This window comes from Zosterops lateralis, assembly GCF_965231275.1.
Source record: "Zosterops lateralis genome assembly, chromosome: 1".
NCBI classification, from domain to species: domain Eukaryota; kingdom Metazoa; phylum Chordata; class Aves; order Passeriformes; family Zosteropidae; genus Zosterops; species Zosterops lateralis.
In genome coordinates this window covers 148,915,851-148,941,922 of record NC_139762.1, presented here as the reverse complement: position 1 = coordinate 148,941,922, position 26,072 = coordinate 148,915,851, and the positions used below count along the sequence as shown (strand labels likewise).

General features: G+C 41.6%; 1 protein-coding gene across 1 annotated transcript; it reads left to right on the top strand.

Annotated features, from left to right (window-relative positions):
• ANXA13 (annexin A13) lies at positions 1–24,345 on the top strand. The gene is made up of 11 exons (XM_083877014.1): positions 1–71; positions 13,742–13,820; positions 16,041–16,135; positions 17,408–17,578; positions 18,172–18,205; positions 18,289–18,368; positions 19,510–19,578; positions 19,797–19,898; positions 21,836–21,911; positions 22,719–22,831; positions 24,038–24,345. Exons 1-11 carry the CDS (start codon positions 57–59, stop codon positions 24,155–24,157), a joined length of 954 nt encoding a protein of 317 aa, XP_083733140.1. The 5' UTR covers positions 1–56; the 3' UTR covers positions 24,158–24,345.
• The last annotated feature ends 1,727 nt before the right edge of the window (positions 24,346–26,072 follow it).

Below are 26,072 nucleotides of genomic sequence, written 5' to 3'. Positions count from 1 at the left end.
GCTTGTTTTATTGAAGAGCAGAAGAGTTGCACCTTCCACGTTCAGGCTAAGCAAAAATGGGCAGTTCACATGTAAGTAGTTACTTAATTTGGATTGTCAAGAATGCAGTGATTTCCTGGTTTTATTTTTGTCAATTTTCACTTTATATGGCATTAATACTGCAATACTGCAATAGCTGCAAGTGAGTATTTAAACTCAAAATCTACTTTGTGGGGGAAACTTGTATGCAGCTGGTGACATTGCTTCATTACAGTACATGAATTATGAAATTACTGCAAGACACAAGTCCTGAGTGCTTTAAAGCTCCTTGTGGCTTCAACAGGGCAGCACTTTCATTTTGAGAAAAAGAAATGATGCACAGAATGTTCTGGAAAAACTAATTTTAGTCAGTTTAGCAAATTTGTGTTGGAACATTCTAAGCACTAAAGCAATTCCCTAAAGATATATGAAAAACTTCCTATTGGTCTCAAAGGCCAATACTTTCAAAATTTGACTGTTTATCACAGAACAATATGGACAGAAGTAATCTCAAAGTGTAGTGCTTACAGAAGGCCCCAATTAAAATCTGGGTGTTGGGATTTAGTGCATCAGATTGCTGTATGAGTTTTGACTGACACAATTTTCCCTAACATTTGTCTGCAGGAAGACATTTAACCTCAAAATGATCTGATTGTCAAAAACTTTTGTGTGACAGCTTTGAATAATTAGTCTCTCTGCAAGTTAAGTTAGCTCCAATTTTGAAACTAGTGGATAAAAGCAATATTTATTCAGCAGTGCATTTTCTCCTTGAATGCAGAATACCTGCGGTTTTGTATCAGTGTATCAATAGAAGACTGCCTGCTTGCTAATACAGGCTAAAGTGACTTTCTGTAAGGTTTATATTATACTGCAACTATTTTTTAAATCCAAATTCAGCAAGGCCTGGACACATGCCAAGGTTCTGATGCTTTTGGACCAGTTTCCCAGGACATTTTCTTTGGCAGAATGAGCAGGACACCCCATACCATTTGCATAAAGCTCCAGCTACAAATCTAAGGAGCTTTTTGTCTCCCCGTGAATGGGATGATGGTCCCATCTCACACCATCTTTTTGCTGTTTGCCTGAGGGGAGAGGAGTGAGCAGTTCAGCAACGCTACCTGTGTCCAGCAATTCCACCTGTGCACAGGAGACACGGCACAGGAGACAAGCCAAGAAGGCTCTTGCTGCACAGGACGCAGGCTTGTCAATAGGCATCTCCTGAGGGTCCTGGCCCTGGAGAGCCTTGCAGTGGACAATATATGGAATGCAGTGCACATGGAATGGGCAAATATACTCCATTCACGTTTAAACTGTCCAGAGGGGATGTATCTGTGGCAGGAGTGATCACAGCACTGCAGTTCAGGAAGGTTTAGCAGGTGTATGAGCTCCATACTGAACTAGGTGGTTTGGATGAGGGTGCATTACTCCACAGTTGTGCTGTAGGCTACAATGGGAACAGGGGTGATCCCATGTTGGAAGAGAATGCCATCATTCAGCACAGACTCGCCTGGGAATTGCATCTCTCTGTTGTTCCTAGAAGGTTCCAGGTAATCTTGGAGAAATGGCTGCATGTGTGTCAGAGAACTTCCAGAGAGCTTCTGGAGAGAGCAGAAAATAAAACAGAAGTTCTTGCCAGAGCTTTTTAGCTGCAGTTTGCTGTTTCTCCTGATTTCATGTCTTGTAACCACAGGCTCCTGAGTGTCTTACACATTGTGTTTTTTAAACCTCCAGAGCCAGTCTTACAAACTCGAGGAGGATATACGGAAACCAGCCATAGGGGCTACCAGTTTGTCAGCAGAACAGCCAGTAAGAACTTCTGTGGAGGATGAAAGGGGCATTGTGGTGCTGCAGCACCTGTTGGCTGTGGTTTATGGTGGCTTTGGGAGGCTCCGCAGTGCACAGAGGCAGCTTTTCTTTTGTGGTCAACACTGGCTCTAGGAAGCTGGGTAAAAATGGGTTGTTTCATTCTGTTGAATGATACAGCAGAATTTTCTCTGCTTTGAAATTTCAGAAGTTATATTTTTATTTAATAGCTTCTGCTGGGAGAGGTATAAAATGAATCATCTTTGTTGAACGAGGTATCTTATTTGGTTAAATGAGTTCAGGTTTTAAAGCTTTTTTAAACTATCATTTTTAAATGGAGTTCTCATTGAAAGCTAACCATTCTTCAGTGAAAAGCTTCCATTATGTGAGTGTTAAAATGGAACTTTTCAGTTCTGTCAGAATGTCTCATTTTAAAATGGAGCTTTCATCAAAATTCATATCTTCCTGAACATATTAGTTTGAACAAACATATCAAATTTTACTGAAAAAATGTTTTCAGCAAAAATTTTCCAACCAACTCTAAAGTGTACCTTTCTCTTAGAAGCTGAGCTCCCAATTAAGAGCTGCACCTGATGCAACATTACAACTCCAAATCTGCATATTTTCATGTGCTTTTTGCTCTCTGAACTTGGTCCAGAACTTTTTTCCTCCAATCAATGTTTTTGACTGTACATTCTTCACAATTTAAAGTCTCTTAATTATTTTCTGTGTTTGCAGTCTTGTATCAAGCTTAACTGTGCATCTGATGTCCATAATATGGAAATCTAGATAGCTGCTCTGCTCTAATGAAGATGCTTTGGGGACATTTGGGGAATAGCAGCAATGGTTTTCATTCTATGATTTGAAAAGTTTGATGGATTTTTACTTATGTGAAATTGTGTAAGTTTTTTTTTTTAATCTTCTGTCTCTCAAAAATCCATGGAGATTGTTTATGCATGATTCTGTGGTATTTGTGAGTTTAATTAATCTTGGAGTTGGATGAGTTCTTTGGTTTTAAATCAAATCTTTTGAGATTCTCTGCAACACCCTTGAGTTTCATCTTGTCATTGCAAAGCAGACTAACCCTTCTTCCAGGGAGGACTGTATAGTATATGGGGATGGCAGGTTGTTGTGGGCCTTATGGTTTGAGAACTTGAAGGTTGAAAAGTAAGTACTACCTGGAGAACATATCTGCCCAAGGAGCCCTCTTGGGCATAAGCTCACAAAACTCACAAGGGCTTCTCTGTTGCCCATGAACATTACTGTCCTTGTAGAAATGTTTCCCTAGCACAAGTATTACCACAGCATGATTTATTATCTCATCATGAAGCTCAACAATTGCTCTTTGTTGCTTCCCCTGGCACACCAGTGTTCAGGGACAGGCAATTCTTGTTCAGTCCCTGGCCATAAGCCCACAGTCAGCACAAGACAGAAATAACTTCTTGTTTAGCTGGGGAAGTGCTGTGGCAGATTCTTTTCATTTCCAGGGTCCATTATGATCCAGGATATTTGTTGTTCCTTTTAGATCTGAGGCTGTCCTGTGAGTGCTGCTGGAGTAGGTGTTAACAAGCATCTACCCATGAAAAAATTATGATGCATTTGTGGCAAAAATATAGAACCCATCTGAAATATCAGGCTTGCTACGGTTATATTTTATATTGTGTAAATAGGTGAAGCAGTTATGTTTTACAAAAACATTTAAAAATCTCAAGTATCTGGACTCTAATGCTCTTCTTTGTATAAAACGGTTTTAAATGTACTCTACCAAGTTCTGTTCTTACTGTTAAGGAAGTCTTTTTTCACTAGACTCATCTCTGTTAGGTGGGTTATTGGCACAAATCATATCTGAGATACCTGGTGTCGCAATCTTAGGTGCCTCAAAAAAGGGACCCCAAACAAAGAAACCCAAATAAACCCTCACAATCTAAACTCCTCATTCCTCATGCAGCACTCCAGACCAATGGTAATAGTGAGGGTCTTCTCCCTCTGTATTGGTTCACTGTTATGTTTCCAGATGGTGGCTACGTGGTCATCTTCACATGCCCTGAGGTTGGTTTTGGTGGGGGTTTTGGTCAGTTCTGTATTCCATGTTGGAATATGGTTGTTACAGTCTATATACCACAATCAATTGACTGTCTACCCTAGCCATTAATTTTTTAAATAATATTTAAGCTGCTACCTTTGTCTGTTCTAACTATTACTAATCTTCTGGTTGTTCACATTTCACTACAATCTATCTTTACTCTTCTTAATTATCAGATTATTAGCTCTAGATTTCTCTGTAATCCATCTTTGATTTACACAACATAGCCATACGGTTCAGATAAAGTTCAATTTGTATCCCCACAATTCTAACTACTTATGTCAAACAAGAACTTAGCTACTTTTAAATAATATAAAAATTTCAACTGTTGCTATCCAGAAAATGACTCTGCCTTTATTGTTAATTATGACTAGTGGCTGTAGCAGTGGATGGATTACTGCTGCTTTAGGTGACTCAGCTGACCTTGGAGTATCTTGAACTTCCTCCACCTCCTTCCTGTGAGGTAGAAAGGCGTTAGAGACACAAACTTTCAAGTTCTGTAGGCACAGTTGGTTTGTTGGACGCTAAACATTCATGTCTGTATAGTAACAGCACTTCTGTGTGTCTGTGAATATATAGATGGTGTTTTGATAGAGTGTCTTGCAGAGACGTGTTTTAGAAACAATGAAGGGACCAGGGGGTGAAGCATGTCATCTTGGGGCTTCCCTGATGGGGTGCACCATCCTTCAAGTTCTTCTCCCTTTGAATAACTGAGCTTTAAAATACATGCAAGGGTGACCAGGATGTTCCCAAAGATTGTGCCCATGGATTCAAGCCCTGTGTAGGTGATCTTAAGTCATGTTAGCTTTCATGCTGGCCTACACAAGAATTTACTTCAGTTCCATCAAGGTTAGCTCACCATAAGTCTTAGTGGAGGTAATGAGTGTCAATTTTTTAATAAGATGTAAGAACACTTGAGTTAAAAATCTGTTATCTCAGCTGAAAAAAGCAGCAAAAAATGCTGTTATCCAAGTGTCTTCCAACCAGGTATTAAGGTCAATAAAATAAAAAGAGTCTGCCCCCATCATAACGAAGAATGATTGTGAACTTGAAATACTAGATTTATCTGTGGTGAATAAAGCCATTTGATTGCATTTTGTATGGCTTCCATTTGCAAGATAAGTAATCAAAGGAAGTGTTGTGAGGCATTACTCATGTCTAAGCACAGGTGTAGTGTCTTTGAAGATTTCTAGTATCCTTTCCTGCCTTGGCTTCAGCAGCCTCACCAGGTGAGTCAAGTCCTTGTCAGTCCCATGTCCCCTCTGCCAGCCCCATGCAGGTGATGGGTGCTCTCACACATCTCAGAGGTGTCTCTAAGCATCTGGATTGAGTCCTCTGGAAATAAAAGCTGCAGTTTTGCAGCTGTGGCATTCCCGCTTCACGATGCCCTGGTAGCTAACAGATTTTAAAAGTACTCTGTGTTAAGGTGTTCCATCAGCCACAAAAAGTTTTGAAAACGTTAAAACTGGACAGTATAAAATTCAGCCATGAGAGAACCATCCCAAACTTACATTTTTCTCTTAATTGTGGGTTTCTTCATCATGGCAATGAGCATGAATAAATTGGATAAAAAAATAATCATTGATGATATATTAACAGCTACTAGAAACAGGAAGGACATTGTAGGAGAAAGATGGGTTTAATTTTGCAGTTTAAATAACTGTCAGAGCAATTATTTTCCCTATTGCCACTTGTTTGTAACAGGAAAAAGAAAATGTGATTAATTCTATTAAGATCTTGTTGTCACTGCAGGTTTAGTCCCAGATAGGGTTTGCACCTCTCAGTTTGGAAGGAGTAACAGAGCCATTGCAAAGGCTGTTGATCCATCCATAAAACTTACATATATTGTATTATGCAGTATAGAATTCATATAGAAATTGTTCTGATCCTGATAGCACCAAACCATCAGGACCAAGCAAGCTGACAGTGTGTGTTGCTGCCGTGCAGCTGTTAGACACGAAACAGCCACAAGGATCTGGGAGAATGACAGCCTGGCTGGCAGATGGCAGTTGGCATTTGGAGACACTGATACCATTCTCTGAGCAGGCAAAGGAGGCAGTTGGCAATTTTTCAGCTGCATATTGTGGTTGACGGAGAAAAATGCTCAAACAAACAAAAATGAGAGGTATGTTTTACAAAACAGTGAAGAAGGAACCTTGCGGACAAAAGGACATGTCTCAAGGTTGCACTTTGCCAATTTGTTTGTAAAAAATGTGTTTGTCAACCCCACCTTTTTATTACCACAGCACAAACCCCGGTGCTTGCTAGTACAGCCCTGCTGCCAACATGCCATGGCTCTTTGCTTCTGTTTGTTTTTAGATGTTAGTTCTCATCTACTCTGACCTGTGTGTAAAAGCCTTGACATTTCACAGAAATTTCTACCTGAATGACTGAGCCCCGTTACTTGAACTTTACTGAAGAAGAGCTTGCAGAAGAATCCCTTACTTTGGTGGAAGGATGATAGGAGATAGTGAAAGCATCATCCACTAATGACGAGATATCCTTGACGTGAGTGGCCTTTCCCAGTTAGATGAGACTTGACCTTGCCTACTAGTAATTGCTCTTTGTTTCTTTTGCTTAGCCATTATATTAAAGAGCTCTAATATTTGGAAGTTTTTCTCATGGAAGTACCCACACACTGCAGTGATATGGGATTTATCTGCTTTTTTACCCTTTCTGATTGATGGTCTTGAGCTTTCTCAGCAGGTCAACCTTTTATGACTGGGAATGTCCATTTTAGTAAATCAGACTAAGGATGAAGTGCAAACAGAGCATCATGTTTTCAGTCTGTCTTTGGAAGTAGATCACAATCAAAATACAGCAGCCCACTCCTAGGTTTCTTCTTGTGTTTTATTATTCTCCATGGATGGAAACGCTTGAGATGAGTAATGAGGTTTGAGCTGTCTCAAAGACTGCTTTGGGTGGGTGTTCAGAGTTTCTTCTGATAACAGGATGTTATCCTGACAATCATGTGATGTACCAGAAGGTTTTAACCACAAAATCTAAGAACATATCCTTTTTTTTTTCCTTAGTCATTACTGTTAGTCTAGTTAACCCTGGATTCCAGTTGCATTATAGCTCATTAAAGACTTCTGCCAAGATAAATAATTAATCTTCAGTATATGTGTGTTTATAAAAAATTAATCATGGAGGTGCTGATTTGCCAAAAGCTGTCTTCTATGATCCAAGTGTATTAGATACAGTTTAACCAAGGAGATGCACACCCGGGTCCTGTTGTTTGTTATGCTAACAAGGTGACTAGATGGTTTGGAATATTTCCTGGTACGTGGAGAAAATAAACTTTCTTCTCCGCACAAAAGATAAAGACAGGAATCATAGAACTGGAAGGCACCTTGAGATGTCAACTCACTTAACCATTGCCTACAGCAATAATTAAATATCTGTGAAGAATAAGAAGCTCTGCCCAAACTGGTCCTGAGAGCTCTCACAGTGCTGAGCTGGAGAAATGGTTCATTAGCTGGAGATTGGGCTTCCCAAAGGTCTTTGAACTGGTGGCTCAGTGGCTGTGCATGGTTGTTGCAGTGTGCATTTTGGGTTTTCTAAAGTTCCGTATGATTTTTGTTATTAAGTTCCTGTAATGGTTCCTTCCTACCCCCACCCCTTTCCTTAAACACTGTCCTTATCCCACATAATAGGCCTGGCTCTCCTCATTGCATCTCCTTAATAGCCCTGTCCCAGTGTATTGTATCCCTATTGTATCTTATCTATGGACACTCCCTGGTATTTGATGGCCCTGGCTAAGCCAGAGGCTCAGCCACGGCTTCAGGTATCTCCACACACCTTTCACCCCAAAATGGCCATGTCAATCCCCCCTGTACCTAAATCACTCCCCCTCATTTCCATCAGTAACGCCCATGTACTTAAGGGGAGGGAAGAGAAAAAATCTTGACTCACACTCTCACACAGTCAGCACCCTGAGCCTTGGCCCTGAATAAACACCCTCCTAAGTACCACCAAGTGTGAGTCCGCTCCTTGTTCCAAGCAAGATCACATCTCTGTCTGAAATCTGGACCCAAAGGAATAACTCATTTATATGGTATCTGAAGAGCAGAGCTAGCCAGAGAGACAAGCTCGGAAGGACCATACATGGTGAGACCTGAGAAATCTCAACAGGTTCTAGAGCTTCCTATCTAGGATGGCTTTTCAATTGTTTCTACTTGTTTGTTTTTCTGGTATTCCTGTCCTCACTTTTTGGACATTATGGATTGTTTGTTACTTGGCTCCACAAAGAAACAGAATGCAAGAGGATGCAAGATGCTGCAATATGTATATATCTCTTATACTAGCTAAAAACATTTGAACCCACCAGACAACCTTAGATTAATTTACTAGCAAGGTGCTAATCTCAAAATTAGTAGTGCCTTTTATGTTTCTTGGAAATCTTAAGAACAGAAAGACTGTATTAGAAATCCTCTGAACAAAAGACTGAGACATGAACTCAACCCTTCTAAGACAGCAGAGAATCTACAGTGTTGGGCCATTGCACTTGTGCCCATGACAGGAATTGTTTCAACTGCAGTAGGCAGTAGAGGAACCAAAATCAGGCATACAGGAGCTGTAAATCTCTGGGAAATCAGGCAGAGATGTTGCTGGTGCTCACCTGCTTGATAGAAAGGAAAGCTCAGACTGATGCACATGGTACTAGTTTATGTCATACTTTTTAAAACCTCGTTTTTCTCCAGTGGATTTTTTGAACATAATTAAATATACATGAAGAAGAAGAAGAAAATGGGTGGAAAAACTCTGGCATGATTGTGTAGCCCACCTCCAGTATCCACTGGTGATACTCTCAAGTATGTGAGACATTCACATCAGGTTAATGGGTGCAGGCCCACAGGAGACCACTGATGTCTGACAGGCAGCAGGCAGCTTCGTCTGGGACACCACTAACAGCACCAGAGACCTATATTTAGACAATTAAATACTGCCACAAATTTTATTACTGATCCCACTCAAGTGTATGAATTAATGCTGTAAAGAGCATGGCTGGGTCAGTCTGCCCTTTCTGTCTGCTGCCAATTTTAGATTTAATTTTTATTTCTGTTAAACAACAGCCAAAGAGAAGCTTGAAGTTAGACATCCACAAAATAAAGACATCCACATGAATTGTACCTAGCAAAAATGAAGACTGGGGAAGGCACTCAGCATACCTGGATCAATCCAGCTCTTTTTAGAGCTTTGCCTACAGCTACTAGAGCTGCATCTCATCTTCTCTGTTCAGCAGGCACACTCCTCCTGGTTCTTACCAGTGATTTTCATTGAAGGTTTGTGCCCACATTTATCCATGTACATCATCAGCATCAATCTCTGTTAGGGCTGCAGTGGGTGACCAGCACCCCGAGCAGCTGCTCCTTTCATTTTTCTGACAGCACTCCTCCATAAAGCTGTTCCTGAGCAGGCTTGTGGCTTCTGCATGAGATGATGGAAATGGAAAAATAGCTGTGATTGCTCAAGCTGTATTATCAGCTGTTTTCAGGGAGGGCTCTATTTTGCAATACAGGAAACTACCTGACATGTTCATGATAGCACTTCTTCTGTTCTTGTCTACTGACAGATGAGCACTTTGTACCTACTGCAATCTTAAGTGTCTTTAGCCAGAGGAAAATACTAGATTTTTTGGGAGTGTCTGCAATGTATTGCAGCAATCTACCAATGATAGCTACTGATGCCTTGAATCCATCAGAGCTCTTGTTCTCCCACCCCCACCACATCCTTCTGGGTTTGCTGACCTTTGTTAAACTGTTTATTTGTGCTCCATAAGGGCTCCACATGCTGAAACATCAAAGAAAAATCTACAAAGCTTCTCTAACCATTGCAGATCATCTTCAACTATAAACTCATCTTACAGCTCCCTAAAGTCAGATGTAAATTATAGTAGGAAAAACTACTTGGTGTGCTTTAAAACAAGTTAGAACAAAGCAAGTTAGTTTTAGATCTTTTATAAACTGTCCAGTTTAATATAAATAAATCTTTGGCAATTTTAGCCAAAGCTGCAAGGGAAACAGATTATTGTCTAAAACATGCTTGAGTGAGACAAAAATCTATCCAGGATAAGAGAAAACAAGTTGACACAGGCCATAAATACAACTATGCTGGAAGTGAAAAGAATATTTTTTACCATCAGAACTCCAGTCACATTAATTAGTATGGAACTATAGGAGAGAAATGAGAAGAAATTTAAACAAATGAGTAGATGGAGCTGGACCAATTTGTGAAAGAAATTCCCTTACACTCTATGTCCAGCTTCAAAGTTGTTTGCAGTCTGTCCACCTGATATTTCAGACTTCACATCATATTCTCACCAAATTTTCTAGAGTACTTCTGAATCAGTAACTAATCTAATCTAGTCCTAACTCTAAAAAAAGAACTATATTAAAGTGGTTCTGCCCATATTTTTAGAAGAAGAATGACTACAGGTTACAAATGGTATTAAACATCAATTGATTTTGCCATGTATTCCTTACAGGAAAATCCACCTATCAAAATCCACAGGCTAAGGAATACAGCTCTTAAACAGCTCTCCCTCTCCTGCATTGGAAAGCTATGTCAGTGGGAAGGTCAAGGATAGGACTCAGCAAGCAGTGAATTTTAGCCAGTGCTTCTCAGATGACCCAGGAGTTGGCTGTGACAGTCATTTACCACAGTGTCAGGTTTCTCTGTATAAAGATAATGCTAGTATTACACATAGTATTATAAAAATGGTATCCTCCAGGCACACCATTTAATGTTTTGCAGCGATTTTTTTCAAAACAGAGGCTTTAGCAGAGCTGACTCAATAAATTCTTCTGGTGCTTTAAACCAGACATGTCCTGAACATTGAAACAGGCCTGCCTTCCTTCCTTCCTTCCTTCCTTCCTTCCTTCCTTCCTTCCTTCCTTCCTTCCTTCCTTCCTTCCTTCCTTCCTTCCTTCCTTCCTTCCTTCCTTCCTTCCTTCCTTCCTTCCTTCCTTATTTCTGCCCTGACAAGAAATATTTATGTATTTATGTCTTTATGAATAATCATAAATCTACAATGTAATTTCAGTTTCTGGTGGTACCATTTTCCTCCCTGTTGCACCTGTGCTACACACAAACACAACAATACAATACAAGTTGTCCCTAGGAATGAGGGGCTCACTAAACCCAGGATAACTGACCAGCCATCAAGGCATGAGAGAGCAAACCACTCTCTCAAGGTCTGCCATGACCTGACCATGACCAGGTGCACCTGCAGTAGGGTTGGAGCAGTGGGAGCTGCAGGGGCAGCAGCACCAGCATGAAAAGGGCAATCCCCACAGCCCAGCACTTCTGGTGGGCAAGGCAAGACAAAGGACAAACCAGCTCCTGCCTTTGTGTGTTTGTGCAGGTGTTTCTGTCCAGGCTGAATGTCTGGAAAGTGGGAGACAATCCCAGATTAAACCTTTTTCTTCTCACTTCTCACCACTGCACCTTCTGCCCCAGGTCAGAAGGCAGTGAATGTGAAGCAACAGTTCTCAACTCTTATTGTTGCAGGGAATCTGAGAGTCTATAAATTAGAATAGCACTTGGATAATTACAAAGTAGTCAAATACCTACATTTGATATGTTAGCACTTTTCTCTGTATTTTGTGCTACAGAATCTTCCCCTTTTTTCTGATTTTTTCAGTTGCTTCTTTGGTCCTTTTGGTTTGCTTAGCAAACAACTCTAGAATAACTTCAGTACTGGCTGCCTAACACAGACAGTAAGCTCCACCATAAGCATACTAGCAGTACAGAGCCAAAGTAATGGTATTTCCCTGGAGCCTTCTCTTCTCCATGCTGAACAACCCCATCTCTCTCAGCCTATCAGTCCATTTCCTTTGTACATGGTGCCATTGGAGGAGAAGCACCTACACTCTCTCACAATGGAAAACTGTGAATGGAATTCGTTGAATAGTTATCAGTGCATCTGCTTTCTATATTTGTGGTTTTCCCTTTCCATTTTGAGCCAAACTCTCAGGAAATTTGAAGACTGTTAAACAAAAACTCCACTAGAAAATATTAGTTATGTATATGCGACTATTTCCGTCTTGTTTGAAAGGTTTAGGAAAACTTGTGTGAGCATACAGTAGGATAAATCTTTAAAAGCAACATTTGTCATAATGATGGGGCAATCAAAGTGTTACCTTGTGCTGTAGAGATGAAAGGAAATGATTGCATTGTTATTGTACCTTACTAATGGTTATAGTTGTAAAAATAACTTTCTGTTTCATCTACCATTAGCAGTAGGTTGTATCCTGTCTGCTAACTGTATTGGAAAAGCCAGGTACTTAAATGGCTTCAGTCAGTCACAAAGGCACATTGGTAAAGCAGTGTAGGGACTGGATTGGAGGTTTCCTCCTTTAGAACTGGCCCTTTGCCTTTTGACAGAGGACACCTTTAGCCAGAGTTGTAGCTCTTTCACCAGCACTAGTAGATGACAGCATGAAACTTTTGAAGCAGACCAACAAACAGACTTTCAGACTGTATCTATACTTGTAAATAAAACATGCTGTTGTCTGGCCTGCTGGGTATGTGGTAGAGCATGGCCCACAGCCATGCTTCTAAATTCTCTTTATTCCACGAGCAGAATGATGTTGTGCCTGATGTCTTTCAGGAATGGTCTCTGCCCTGCACTACCCCCAGAGACAAGGAGGTTAATCAGCCATTTAACCTCTTCTGCTCCTCAGCTGGCTGGTGGCATTTTCAGAAAGGCTTAAAAGCTGACTGCCATGCCCTGGACTATCATAACTCTTAATTAACAGTGGTGCCTGTGCCTGGCAGCTCTGCAAAGGAAGCAGCCTGAGCCACATGTTGCTATTTAAATGGAAATACCAAAGCACTGCCAGTGCCCATACACACCCCACAGAGTCTGTGGTGTGCATACTGAATGGTGCTACTTGACTTAGGAGTCCAAGACCTGTTTTCTACCACTATTTTAGAGCCTGGGCATTTAAAATATTTGATTAATCATATTAGAGGAGCTGAAATTGCTGCTGTCATTGTGGTCTCAGATAATTCTACCCTCTTCTGAGAAACAGCAGAATGAAGGGTGTACCAGCATTGCAGCCCCTGTGACTCACAGCTTGTCAGATTAGAAGGAGCAGACACGGGTTTCTGCTTACATTGATATGTCAGGCTGTAAACTGCTGCAGTGGCTGTGGACTTTGAGTTATTATCCTGTCCCTGTAAATTTAGCCACAAGGTAGCCACATGTATTATTCTGACAAATTAAAAAGTAAACAAAAAAACCTCCCTAGCAACAACAAAAACCCCCAGCTTTATCACATTATATATCTCCAATTATCTTGTTTTCATGAATGCATCAATAAAAGAAAGGTTTTCTGGAGCAGTTTTTATCCAGATGGTTGGGATTGTTCACAGTACTTAAAAATGTACTACAGAGATATATCCTGCTTCTGCTAATGTGTTTGTATTGGCCTATTGTTAGTGATACAAACCAGTAATATTTGATCTGGCATGAAGATGCCTAGTATGAAGTTATTATCCTTAAATTATCTGAATAAGCCAGAACTGGCAGAGCAAAGTTATATAGGTATGTATGCCATATGGTGACATGTTATGTAGGGTGACATATACACACACACACATATATATAGTGACAAAGTTGTATAGACCACTGTGTTTTTTATATGGTGACAGCAATTTGTGGATCCATTCCAGGAACCCTAGGGATAGATACAGTATTTCAGCAAAGCCCAGCCTGAACTTCAAGGGTTAGATGGTGGGAACAAAGATCGAGCAAGAACCTGGCCCAAACTGCTGTCATTCTAATGCAAAATTGTTTCCCCCGTGTCTGTTGTGTCTCTGTCTTCCCAGTCAAGCCACAAGCACCACCATCACGACTTTGATGCAGAGCGAGATGCCAAGAAAATACACAGTGCCTGCAAAGGAGCAGGTAAGAAAGACTTCGTAGATTTTTGGATTTTGTACAAAGGGCAGATCAATATTATAAAGGGCATATACATGAACTTTGGCAAATCAACTGTTCCAACCAGTTTTAGGTAATCTTTATGCTTTCTGTCACATACCAACTCAAAGAACAGTCACACCCATGAAGATAAATGGGAAGGGAAGCCAGCTTATTCCTCAAAGACTGGTGAGCTCTAGCTTGATAATTGCATGTCTCCAGAGGATTAGGGTAAACATGATATTTGTTCCCTGTGACAGGAACATCATCACCTCCATCACCTCCATGTTTCATCAGAGCCCACTGCAGCTCCATCAGCTGAAAGAAATTTACTGTGATTTCAACCTTCATCGGTGATTTTTAACTGAAAAGAACTGTCCCTCAGCATCTTCTGAGGTGGTTTGAAGCAGGCTGCCTAACTGCACTGATGTCAGTGAGGAATGCATGGTGTTTAATGGGATCTCAGGGTCCATGGAGATGGCAATGTTCAGTAAAGGAAGAACATCCAGGCAGCACACAAGATCAATAAGTTATTAATTCACTCCAGGTATTTGCACAGTTAATGTGTATTTAAGCATTTCTTCCTGGTATAGCAGTGACATTCAGAATCAGCTAGTTAAGTTTTGAATTTTAGGAACTGTTCCTATCACACCAATGGAGCCCTCTCAAGTCACCCAGAGGACTCTCCTAATTGAGAATTTAACCCAACATTATCAAACAGGAGTATAATTCCTTCTAAAATTGGATCATGCCTTCTGCCTTGGATCTAAGCAGGAAGATCTTCTTGGATCAGGAAGAACTGGACAAGATGCCCTAAAGTTATCCTTCATGTACCACCTTCATGTACCTTCATGTGGTACATATGAGGGATGAAAACATATCAGCTAGTGCTGAATACAAATATAATTTGTATCTTTATCCTTTGTGCTGGTTGCTACTCGGAAACCCTTGTTGGTTCCTGCTCCTAAAAGCCTGAGGTGAGGCAAAGCACAAAGGCCAGAGATGGCCACAGAATGGCATCAGATGGCAGAGCACAAGGAGGGTGTGTAGCAGTGATCACCAGCAGGATGTGTGGGCATCAGCAGACCTGGCATATGTCCTGATCCCTTTGGTCTGCCATCCTAACCCTTGATATGCTTTGGGCATTGGGGCAGTGCGCATCCAAAGCTGGGTCATATGTCTGTCCTGGCTCACATTCTCAATTTCAATACTTGTCACGAAGAAATAATGCCTGAGTCAATCTGCTGGCCCTTGGATGCACCAGGACACCTGTGTTAATGCAACAGCTGCCCTATTGTGTCCTTTGTACATCCAGGTAACATCACTGTTGTCCTGTCTCTTTTTCACTGTAACAAATGCCTTCCAGCAGCTCTCTTGAGTGCACACATCTGTTTTTGTGCAAACAGCTGTTTATATGGCAGAGGGCAGCAAAAGTACAAGAGCAAGGTCACTGCCTTTAGTAGCCTTCTTCAACCCATTGCATAAGTTAGAGCTCAAAGCTGACTGAGGGCTTTTCCCCTGGGGTGGGGCTGCATGTTCAGCTCCCCTCTGTGATGGGCGGTACAGCACCTGCATCTCTTTGGGCATCCCATGCTCCTACTTCACTCTGAGTTTTGCCAAGCAAACCAGCATTGGTAGAGACTGAAACCATCCAGGCTGGTTCAGGTTCCTTTTCCTGACTCCATTTAGCAAAATTAAAACCAATTTTTTACAGGCTGTATATCCAGGCTTCACGTTCATGACCTGATTCAAACACATCCTTGCCTGCCCCAGCCTCTTGCCCCACTGCCCTCATTCTGTTGTGCCAGCACAGCGTTCTCACACGTAATAAACTGGACCTGGTGGCTGATTGCTTGGGACTACTCAAACAAGCATTGTCATCAAAAACGTGTGTGGTGTGTATCAGCTTATGAGGACTGGCATAATCCTGATTTTAGGAGCAATGTCTGCCCTTCTCAAACAGAAGACCCAATTTCGTTGATATGAACAGCATGAGATGGTGAAATTCTATTTTATGATCTGAACATTGTTGCTGACTACAGTTAAAATTATCCTCAAAAGAATCTTAGATGCTACAAATCCTAAAGGTGGAACCGCTGGGGATGTATGTACAGGAATTTGGAATTTTTTTCTCTTTAGAGGTCACATTTCCTTTCCTCTGCATTAGATTCCTGATTATAAAATCCCTATTCACAACTTCTTTTTCAGGAACCAATGAAAAGAAAATTATTGAAGTCTTATCAAGTCGAACATCGGAGCAGAGACAACAAATAAAACAGAAGTACAAAGCTTTGTATAACAAGGTATTTTGAAATGAGTGGCCTTTCTGTTTGAAACCACTGCCTCTGAAAATACAGCCTACAGATCTCTGCTTTTGAAAATATCAAGGACATACTGGATTTAAGGAGGACACCAGTTACTTTCTGATTCAGCAATTTATTTTATCTCCTAAAATACTGATTATATTTCTAACTTTAGGCCTCAAAATCTTCTTGAAGTCAGCCTTAAGCAGATCAGAGCATTTTAATCAAAGCTGGGAGAGCTAGAAAATAATTCATAATTGAAATAGAAGATATTTCCATTGGTGTTCATCTTCAGCACATTCAGAAAAATAAGTTAAGGTGAAAGGGAAATTTTTAGTTAGAGTCCCACTTAGAACAGATGTAAATTTAGAGAAACTATTTGATCTTGCACAACTATATTTTTATTGAGTTTAATAGAAGTAATACTGATTTCTTCCAGTGATAAAGTAGAACATGTTGCAAAACTAAGTTTCATTGGGCACTTGATATCTGCAGGAGGAGGCATAAACTGCCTTAATGAACGTGCAGTATTTATTGTGTGTGTGTTGAAACAGCTCCAACACAGATGGCAGTCCCTGACTTGAGCAGTGGAGTGTCCACGTGCAGTTGTGTAAGCAGGAACTTGAGAATAATAGACTTAGGGCTGGACTTCTCATTCAGTGCTCTGAACTTGTCAAGTGCTTCCCATACTGCAGGAAATGTTAGCTTCAAATACATCCTCAGCTGGCATCCTCAGCATGCACTAGCCAGCTCTGCTTTAGGGTCTCACTGAATTTTGATTTAAGGTTGATGTGGGTTTGTGTGTGTGTGTAAAAATGCTGTTTGCTTGGCACAAGAGCACCTTGCAGAAATCTGCTGCTTTTTCCAGCAGTCAGTTTTTAACCAAAACTGACAGAGAAGGTTCTTAGTTTGATCCCCTGTGTGGCAGCTCTGCATTTTGTTTCAGAGTAAACGCCTGTTAAGCTTTTCAAAACACTAGTTTTCATTTGTTTACACAAGTAAGGGTCATAACTGGACTGATATTGGCTGGTATTTGAAGATGGGACTATCATTTCACTCAATCTGAAAGCAAAATTTTTAGGGAACTTATTTTGCAAAAAAAAAAAAAAAAAAAAAAAAAAAAAAAAAAAGTCTGTATTTTGAGGCCTTTTAAAAAATGTTTTGTCACTTTTTGGTACAGGAGCTTTATATCATTAGATTTCCTGAAACAAATTAAGAAATCATCTAATCTCACGTAATCTTTTGCACTAATCCTCCTGACTGTCCCCACAGGAGATGGAGGAGGTCCTGAAGGGAGACCTGAGTGGGAATTTTGAAAAGGCTGTGCTGGCTTTGCTGGACTTGCCCTGCGAGTTCGAGGCCCGGGCGCTTCGGAAGGCGATGAAGGGAGCTGGGACCGATGAGTCACTGCTGATTGAGATCCTCTGCACACGGAACAATAAGGTTGGGGCACCACCTGTGACCTTCCTTGGGCAGCAGGGCAAAGAGCTCACTCACCAAGAGGATCCCTGGGAGGAGGAAGAAGGATCAGACCAGCTTCTGTGGCTGAAATGCCTCTTGCCAGTGTTTGCAGCAATAAGATTGCCATACTAGAATGAAACTCCAACAGGAGTTAAGACCAATAAAATTCACATTCCTTCCTTTAGCCTACTCCTACCTGCCTTGGATGGCGTGCAGGGAGCACTGGTGAGAAGAATTCCCAGATAGATGTTAAAGGGCAGCTTCTGCACTGCTCTGATGGTTCTGAGGTACAGGAACATGATCCTAGTGGAAAAAACCAAAAAAAGTTAGCTCTTGCCTAAATGCAGGGAAAACCAGAGGGAAACCTGCATGGATCAGGCACCCCTCAAAACGCTGTCCTCAATGGAGACTGGGAATTCATGGCTTCTCCCACCTCCATGGTTGCTATGCCTCACACACTACAGTTGTTTTGTTTGCTGGTGTTTTGTTTGCTCATTTATTTCTTAATTAATAAGATACATTTTATTTATTTACTTACTTATTTGATTATTACTTTTTTGGTTTTGTTTTCCTAGGAAATTGTAAACATAAAGGAGGCCTACAAACGTCGTAAGTAGTTTTATCTTTCAAACACCTTCATTGAAAAACCTTTCTCACTGGTTGAACTCTCAGAGACTTTTTTTTCTTCTCAGTGTTTGATAGGGATCTAGAGTCTGATGTGAAAAGTGACACCAGTGGTTCCTTTCAGAAGATATTAGTCATGTTGCTAGAGGTAAGGCTGGGGACTTTCCTCTTGTGCAGCTGCTTGACAGAGATATTTCCTTTTTTCCCCGCAGTAATCATAATAAGTATTGGCTGGTATTTATAATTATGCAGTTATGATATGTAATATAACAATGAGGTAATTACAGTAAACAAAAGGCATTCTTCAGTATAAGAGCCTTTCATATCTATGGCTTTTTAATATGTACAAGTTTGTTTATGAAGCTGCAGAAAATTTTATAAATATACTTTGAAAATAACAGGATTGTTTTACTGTTATTTATACCATGGTAAAGGCTAGGATACACATTTGATGTCATGGCCCCTTTATTCTGAATTTTGCCCCAAACCACTAAATCTTATTTCCATCTCAGCTAAGGACTTTAGAATTCAGATACAGAACAACTAAGAAAGAGATTGCTGTTATGTTAGCTTTTCATTCATCAAAAAAAGCGTGTTTTCCATTAGAACACATTTTGGTTTTAAACCCTTTTCATGAAATAAATCAAAAAAATCAATGCCTTTGTATAGACACATTATAACTAAGAAAAATAGGAGCACATAAAAAAATGCAACATGGTGGTCAATCTGATCTGACAACCCTGGGAAATGAAAAGACTGAATAAATAAAAGAAGCTTTAATTACATAACAGTCACATCACTAACTACATCACAGTTAAGAGTCTCATTCTGGGAAGCATCGATAAAGCTCTTCCCAACCTCTTGTATACTTTCAGCAATGGCAAATACATTTATTCCTTTTTTTCCATCAGTCAGTCCTTCATAATTTCTCCCAGAGATGACAGTGTTGGTGAATGCTCAGAGTATGTAGGTTAGTCAGGAAAACATTTCCCAGTTACCGGGACACATCCAGCACTGTAAAACCATCAGCACTTCACTGCAGGTACTGGGCACCTCCTGCTCCAGAGGCATCAGCGCTGCAATCTCATTGGGGGAGCTGTGGGGGATAAAAAACCATAAAGCTGGGAGATAAACCCTACACAAAGGGGAGGGGTCCCCACCGTGCCCATCACCGGGCTGGTGTCAGCAGATGGCAGCAAAACTCCGACCGAAATATCAGTGAGGACCACGAGCTGAAGGGTAACCAGCGCTTGGTCCGGTGTTTGCCACGGTTCTCTCCTGTCCTGCAGGCATCCCGGGATGAGACCCAACAGGTCAATGCAGAGCTTGCTGAGCAAGATGCCTCAGATCTGTATAAGGTAAGTGCAGATGTGCAAAGATCCCTTTTTTTCCCCCTGCTGTGTAGCAAGGGCTACTTCAGGGGGACTAAATAAACCAAGAGCAGGGGCAAAGGCAGGGCAAGGAGAGGAGCAAGGGGGAAACAGGCTGGATCTTGGTGGATCAAGGGCTCTGGCTGACCCCAAGTCTCTGCTGTGTATAAACAAGTGCTTCCAAAAAATAACATGTGATTTTGAAGGCAGGAGAAGGCCGCTGGGGAACAGAGGAGCTGGCCTTCAATGTGGTCCTAGCAAAGAGAAGCTACAGCCAGCTGAGAGCTACTTTTCAAGCCTATGAAAAGGTGAGTTTATCTTTTGCAATATGGGTTGCATAGGCCCTGACATGCAGGTGCAGACCCTACAATGACATATAATGATCTGAAGAGCCTTTTCCAACCTAAATGATTCTATGTAGAGTGGACAATCCTTTGTCTGCCATTTTATAACTTCTTGAATGCTTTAAAAAACTTGGAAAACATATTTATACAACTGTATCTTGAGCATACAGGTGATTTACAGGTGTATCTTCTGCCAGTGAAGAACCCGTTCCCCTTCATCACCTACACAATATTCAGCCAAATAAATGTCACAATGTCTGTTCCTTCCCACAGCTGCAAGGAAGTGTACCCCCGCTCCTGCAGCAAAGGGACAGATTCACAAACTCCTGCCCTGAAGGAAGGATTTTCTTTTCTGGTGTTTTCTTCTCCTTCTCCTACACAGAGCCTGCCAAGGTGTCTCCTCCTGTTCCCCCAACTTCACATGCTCATATTGGCAGAGGAGAAGTTTATCTCCGGCCTTTTCCTCTCTGCCCACACTGGGCTGATGGCCTATGAGGTGCTTTGCTGTGCTTTCCCCTGTCTTCAGCCATAAGGCAAAGTAGGCAGCAGGATCCTGGCTGTTTAGTACTTCTCCCTGTGTCACCCAGCAGGGACATTTTACTCATGTCTGGGCCTGAACCTGACCTGATATGGAGATATCTTGCTTGGAAATTACCTCTGAAAGTCAAAGCAATGGGAGATCCAAGGTTCTTCTTCTAGCAGCAAAGTGGAAGCTCAGCAGTGACATTCTCAGGAAAGAGTCTCCCTCCACCCTCTGGCTCCTGAAATTCCCTGGGAAGACTCTTGAGTACATCAGAAAACTGTAGCCTTAGGCACTGAAGATGAAAAGAGCTCAAGTCAAAGCCATATTTCAGTGTCAGCATAATAAGGAACCAATAGCTACAATAACATTTGCAGCTTAATCCAAGTTTTGGGTTGTTGCTGGCAGCAGAACAAACCCAGTCACAAACTGATACTCTCTCTCTTGGAGTGGCCCAGACCCTGGGGGTTCAGTTGAATGCTTCAATGGCCAAAGCTACCTTGGTTTTTTGATTCCTAAAGCCAAGCAGATCAGGTTGCCCAAACCAACCCACCACATCCTGCCTGGCTGGACTCAAAGTAGAAGTAGGTCAAGATTAGAGCCCAAATTTTGCAAACATGCCCTTCTTTTCAGCTGGAGAGATACATAGGGCAAGATCTAAACCAGGCTGGTGGTTTGCAGAACTTAAGTCCTAAAGCCTCACGTGGTGCCCTTGCTGCCTTGTACACACAGTCTCCCAGCTCTGACCTAAAGGTCAGTCTTGAATCATGCAGGGACATCCTGATATGCAAAGCAGAACAAAGTAAAAGTCTCTGAGGTTCCTGAAGTTCACAAAAGTCAGGATAAACTCTGTTTTGAAGAGACAGTCTGCTTCTCCAATTCCCTACAGAATAATACAAAAACTTTGGGACAACCACGGTGCTTGTAAACTTTGCCTGGGAAGCCAAAGACAATAAGTAACAGAACTTCATAGAGTTGGGAAAGCTCCAAAGATTATCTTATTTGTGTGGGAGCAATCCAGAGCCTTTGATAGAGGGGCTAGAGAAAGCTTGAACAGTTTGTCTTGACCAAGGGTCACTCAAGAAGAAGCTGCAGCTTCTTTGTCCTAGAAGCTGTCAGATACCTGGGACTGCATGATGTAGATTAACCATTACTTAACCACTGTGCCTTACCTGGCTGCATAGACCTTCTCTTGGTCCCAGTGGATCTGTGAGCACTTACACCAGAGGAGAACTTCATTTGCCCTCGAATTATTCCTCTGGAAAGGCTCTAAAGTATCTGGATTGACCTTTTGCCATTGGTTCCTGAATCTTATGCTGGTTTGGACAGCAGGAAGACATGTACAGATAGAAGCTCTTACAGCTCCTTTTTGTTCTCATAGGTGTGTGGGAAGGACATAGAAGAATCCATTAAAAGTGAAACATCTGGAGATCTCGAGAAGGCTTATCTGACTCTAGGTAAAAAGCAAGTTTCAAGATCTTTCTTTTCTAGTTCTTTTCATCACCTGACATTGGTCACTGGGGGTCTGTGTAAGGCCTGGCAACAGCCATTGAGTTACCCCTAAACTGAGGTAACATATCTGCCAGGGGGAAAAGAGAGTTTTCAGTAGTGATTAGGACTCCTTGGTTTTAAAAATGAAACTTGCCAGACACAGCTGCTTTCCACACAGCTGAATTATTTGCCCTCTAACACAGAGTAGCCACCTCCAAGCTGCCCCTGGGACCATGGCTGGTGATAACTTCCAGCAGATGCTTGGGCACCATAAGAAGTGTGCTAGCCAGCCACCACAAAAAATGTACAGGGTCCTTGAAAGCAATTTAGCACTGGGGTTGGCTTTGACCAGTATTTAAACTTGTGCTGTCTCTGGTTAGCTCACTGGTATTGCTGTTATCCATCTGGATTTAGGCTGTCCCAGATCTTTCTCCTGTGGTCTGCAGAGTGAGCAGCTATCCCAAGAATAGATGGGCAAGAGGAACCCCATAGGGGCAAATGCTCATTCTCATTTATGTCATTTTCACTGTGGAACAGCAGAGTAGTCAGTGCTGGTAATCTCTTGTGGAAAGATTTACATCCCCATTCAGACTCCAAGATTTCTCCTTGCATACTGATAGGGCAGCAGACTCAGAATAAAAGCCCTGCCCGTTCATATATCTGAGCATAAACACTAGAGTTTCCTTTTCTTTCTTATTTGTTTAATTCTGCTTGAAGTTGTATCACAATTGCAAATGTACAAATATAATGAGGCCTCTTACTGTTTTCTTTAGTCAGCTGTGCCAAAGACTGCCCAGGTTACTTTGCCACACTCTTGCACAAGTCGATGAAAGGAGCTGGGACTGATGAAGAGACCTTGATTCGGATCCTTGTGACCAGGGCTGAGGTAGGGTACCCTGTGTCCTGTAATGCCTCACATCAGCTCTGGGAGAAATACAAATGTAGAGGGTATGGAGTGAGTCCTGATAGATCATGTGCTCTGCAAACCCTTTTCAGCCCAGTGACATCAATGGTCACACTCTGCTTCTGTACCCAGGCACCTCTAATTTTGATATTGCATCTATTTCTGTTTTCAAAGGAACTAAAACAGGAAGCATGTAGACAATTTCAAGTGGAGTCAACTGTACCTGGTTAAAACCAACCCATGGGGAGGTCTGGCCCCAGTAGGATGTGTAAAAGTAATTCCTAGTTAATTAATGATAAAGCAGAAGTTTCCAGTTTGAGAATTACTTATAAACATATGTTGCCAATTTTCTCTGATTCCAGCTGGCAAAAAAGATGGGGAGGAGGGAAGAAAAATAAAAAAGCTAAAGGAGTTAACTGTCATTTTAAGAAGCACAAAACTTCACGAGACATTTGAGATATTTAAGCACAATCTTTAAGTATTCCTTCTAAGCTGTGGGTTGTAACTCCAGGGTTGTTTCAATTGACACGAAGGAGGAGCCTTTCACAGGCATGAGGAAAGTGTATTTCTCAATGATCCACAGTGAGAAGAATTACACTCCAGGGTATTCTCTCTCTTAAAACACAGTCCAGTCATTGTAAGATTTAAAACCCAAAGTGATAAAGATCAGACCTGTGCTGTAGGTGCCTTTTTGCAGGAAAACTCAAGACAAAGAGTTTGTTACTCCCTCTCCCCCCCCACCCCCCCACCCCACCCCCCACCACGGTAACCAGAAAATTACTTCTGTGGGTGGAACAAAACGCTTTTAGCCATACTCCTGGGATGTGCCTCTTTCCCTGTTTGTCACCAAGGGATGACCTCACAGGAAGTCCTACAGGTTCACAGCAACCTGTATGAGTTTTTCCAGTACCAAGGCTGTGCTGGCACAGCACCACTGGGCAGAGATTCCCGCAGCCACCTGGCATAGTTTTCCATGCAGGAAAACTCACAGTGAGCTTCCCCTCATCACCATCTGACATAGGCTTACCTCGAATTCAAATGTTAAGCTGAAAGCCCTCCAAGAGTTTTAGACCTCCTCTCTACTCCGTGTGGTGGGCCTTGAATCAGACCCTGGGGTGCTGGCAGGAGCAGGGCATGTTACCCAAAGCATCCACCACTCTTCTAAAGAGACTCTTGGTGTCTCCTCAGAGTGACCTGCCAGCAATAAAGGAGAAGTTCCAGCAAATGTACAAGAAGACTTTAGCTGAAGCTGTCCGATCTGACACCTCTGGGGACTTCAGAAAGTTGCTCCTGGCAATTTTGCACTAAAAGCCCATCAAGAATGAAGAGGGATGCTGAGCAGCCATCTCTTGATTAGTTTCCAAAAAAACATCAAAAAAAATGTGGCACTAGCACAAAGAAAAAAATCCAATTTATTTGCTTTCCAGCTGGGAAATATGTTGCCAAGTAATGTTGGATGTGAGGTTTGTGTTATGGCTATCTTGCCAAATGCCCTCAAGCAATAAAGACATGTCAAAAAAAATAGATATAAATTGACCTCTTTGTGTTTGCATATGTGGAGGAATCTTCTGTCATTGTTTCTTCTGGGTGGATTTTCTGTCTTTCTCTCATTCTGAAGATTATCCTTGCTCTTTCCTAAATTCAATGAATGTCATGTCATGCTGTTACAGTCCTGCCAAGAGAAAATTGATAGTAATTTCTTCTCAGCTCATTATCACAGCTCTTTAAACAACCTGAGGGCTGTGAATTAATGATTTAAGTCAAGCCCTGATTAAAATCCTGCTGTCAACAGAGAAAGCCAGAGTGTTTTCCCTATCTGTGAGTTGCCCTCTCAGCAGCCATATCCTAAATTATCCCATGAGGGAGATAAGAACTTGCCATCTCCACCAGCACTACCTCCTGGGATATGGTGCAGGAGCATCACAGGGGAAGAGGAGGGTCTTTTGTGAGGCAGGAAATGCTGTTCCCAAAGAAGAAGACATGGGCCTCAGGACAGCTGCATGGTCTTCATCCTGGGATATTTCTAAGATGTGACTGAATAAAACTCTGAGCAACCTGGTCTGATCTCATGGCTCATCCTGCTTTGAGCAGGAGCTTGAATTAGAGACCACTGGAAGACCCTTCCTCCCTGAATCACCGTAAAACCTTATAATCATATCAGAGAAGATGTAGATGAAAAATAGTATAACAGAACCTGATGACTAGCGTTTATGAGTGTTTCTCTTTGTCTGGCCCTTTCTGCCTCTTAAGTGCACCACCATTCTGCATGATGAAGGGTCTTTCAGGCCCTCTGAGGTATGTTGACTGATAGCATCATATCCCCATTGAAAACAGTATTTCTGAAGCACTGGACCTGTTTCTCCCCTCTTGGATCAATGTCATAGCAGTTGCACCTAGTTATAAGACAAGGCAGTATAAATGAGAGATGGGAAAGATGTGTAGCTTTTAAAAACAATGATTGGTGTCTCACACAGGTGTAATAGGATGTTACAGCATTTTAAAGGCCTGATCCTTCTTTGGGAACATTTCCAGCTACCTAAAGATATCAGGGGCAGATCCTAAATACCTGAATGCCTTTATCACAGGCGTTTTAATGTTCAGACCCAACAGAAACAGAGCCATGTAGGATCTAAGTATCTTCTTGTTGCTGTTGCCATGGGTCTGTTGTAACCAGAGACTATAGAAAGGATAGATGAAGAATCTACTTTGGTGTCCAGTGATAGGGTGATATTTTATCCTCCAGCACACTGTATGCTCAGACCAAGATAAGCTGGCAGGTACCCATTCTCCAGTGATGTAGTTTGAAGAAAAAGCCAACAGGTGTCTAAAATACACATGAAGTAGCTGGTTTAGGCAAAGGATTTGTTTTAAAATATTCCAACGAAAGTGCCCAAAGCTGTACGAGTGGTTTCTGTGAAACCTCTCAAAGCTCAGCACTCTTTAAACTGGCTACATCGTTATTTAATGTGAAGCACATAACTTTGGCAGCCAAATTTATTTTTTGCCTGAAGACTGTTTTAATTAATGCTAGTAGGTCATTCTGACTAAAGAAGAGTGCAATTGCTTTCATCTTAATCTTTCACTCTTTAATTAGAGATTGGCCTGAAACCAAGCCAGGAGCCCACACATCTTCACACCCACGTGTACTGGGCCAAAGTCATTATTGAATTACATGCTGTATCTCTCTATCTGTACACAATGCAAACACTGACTCTTGGGAAGT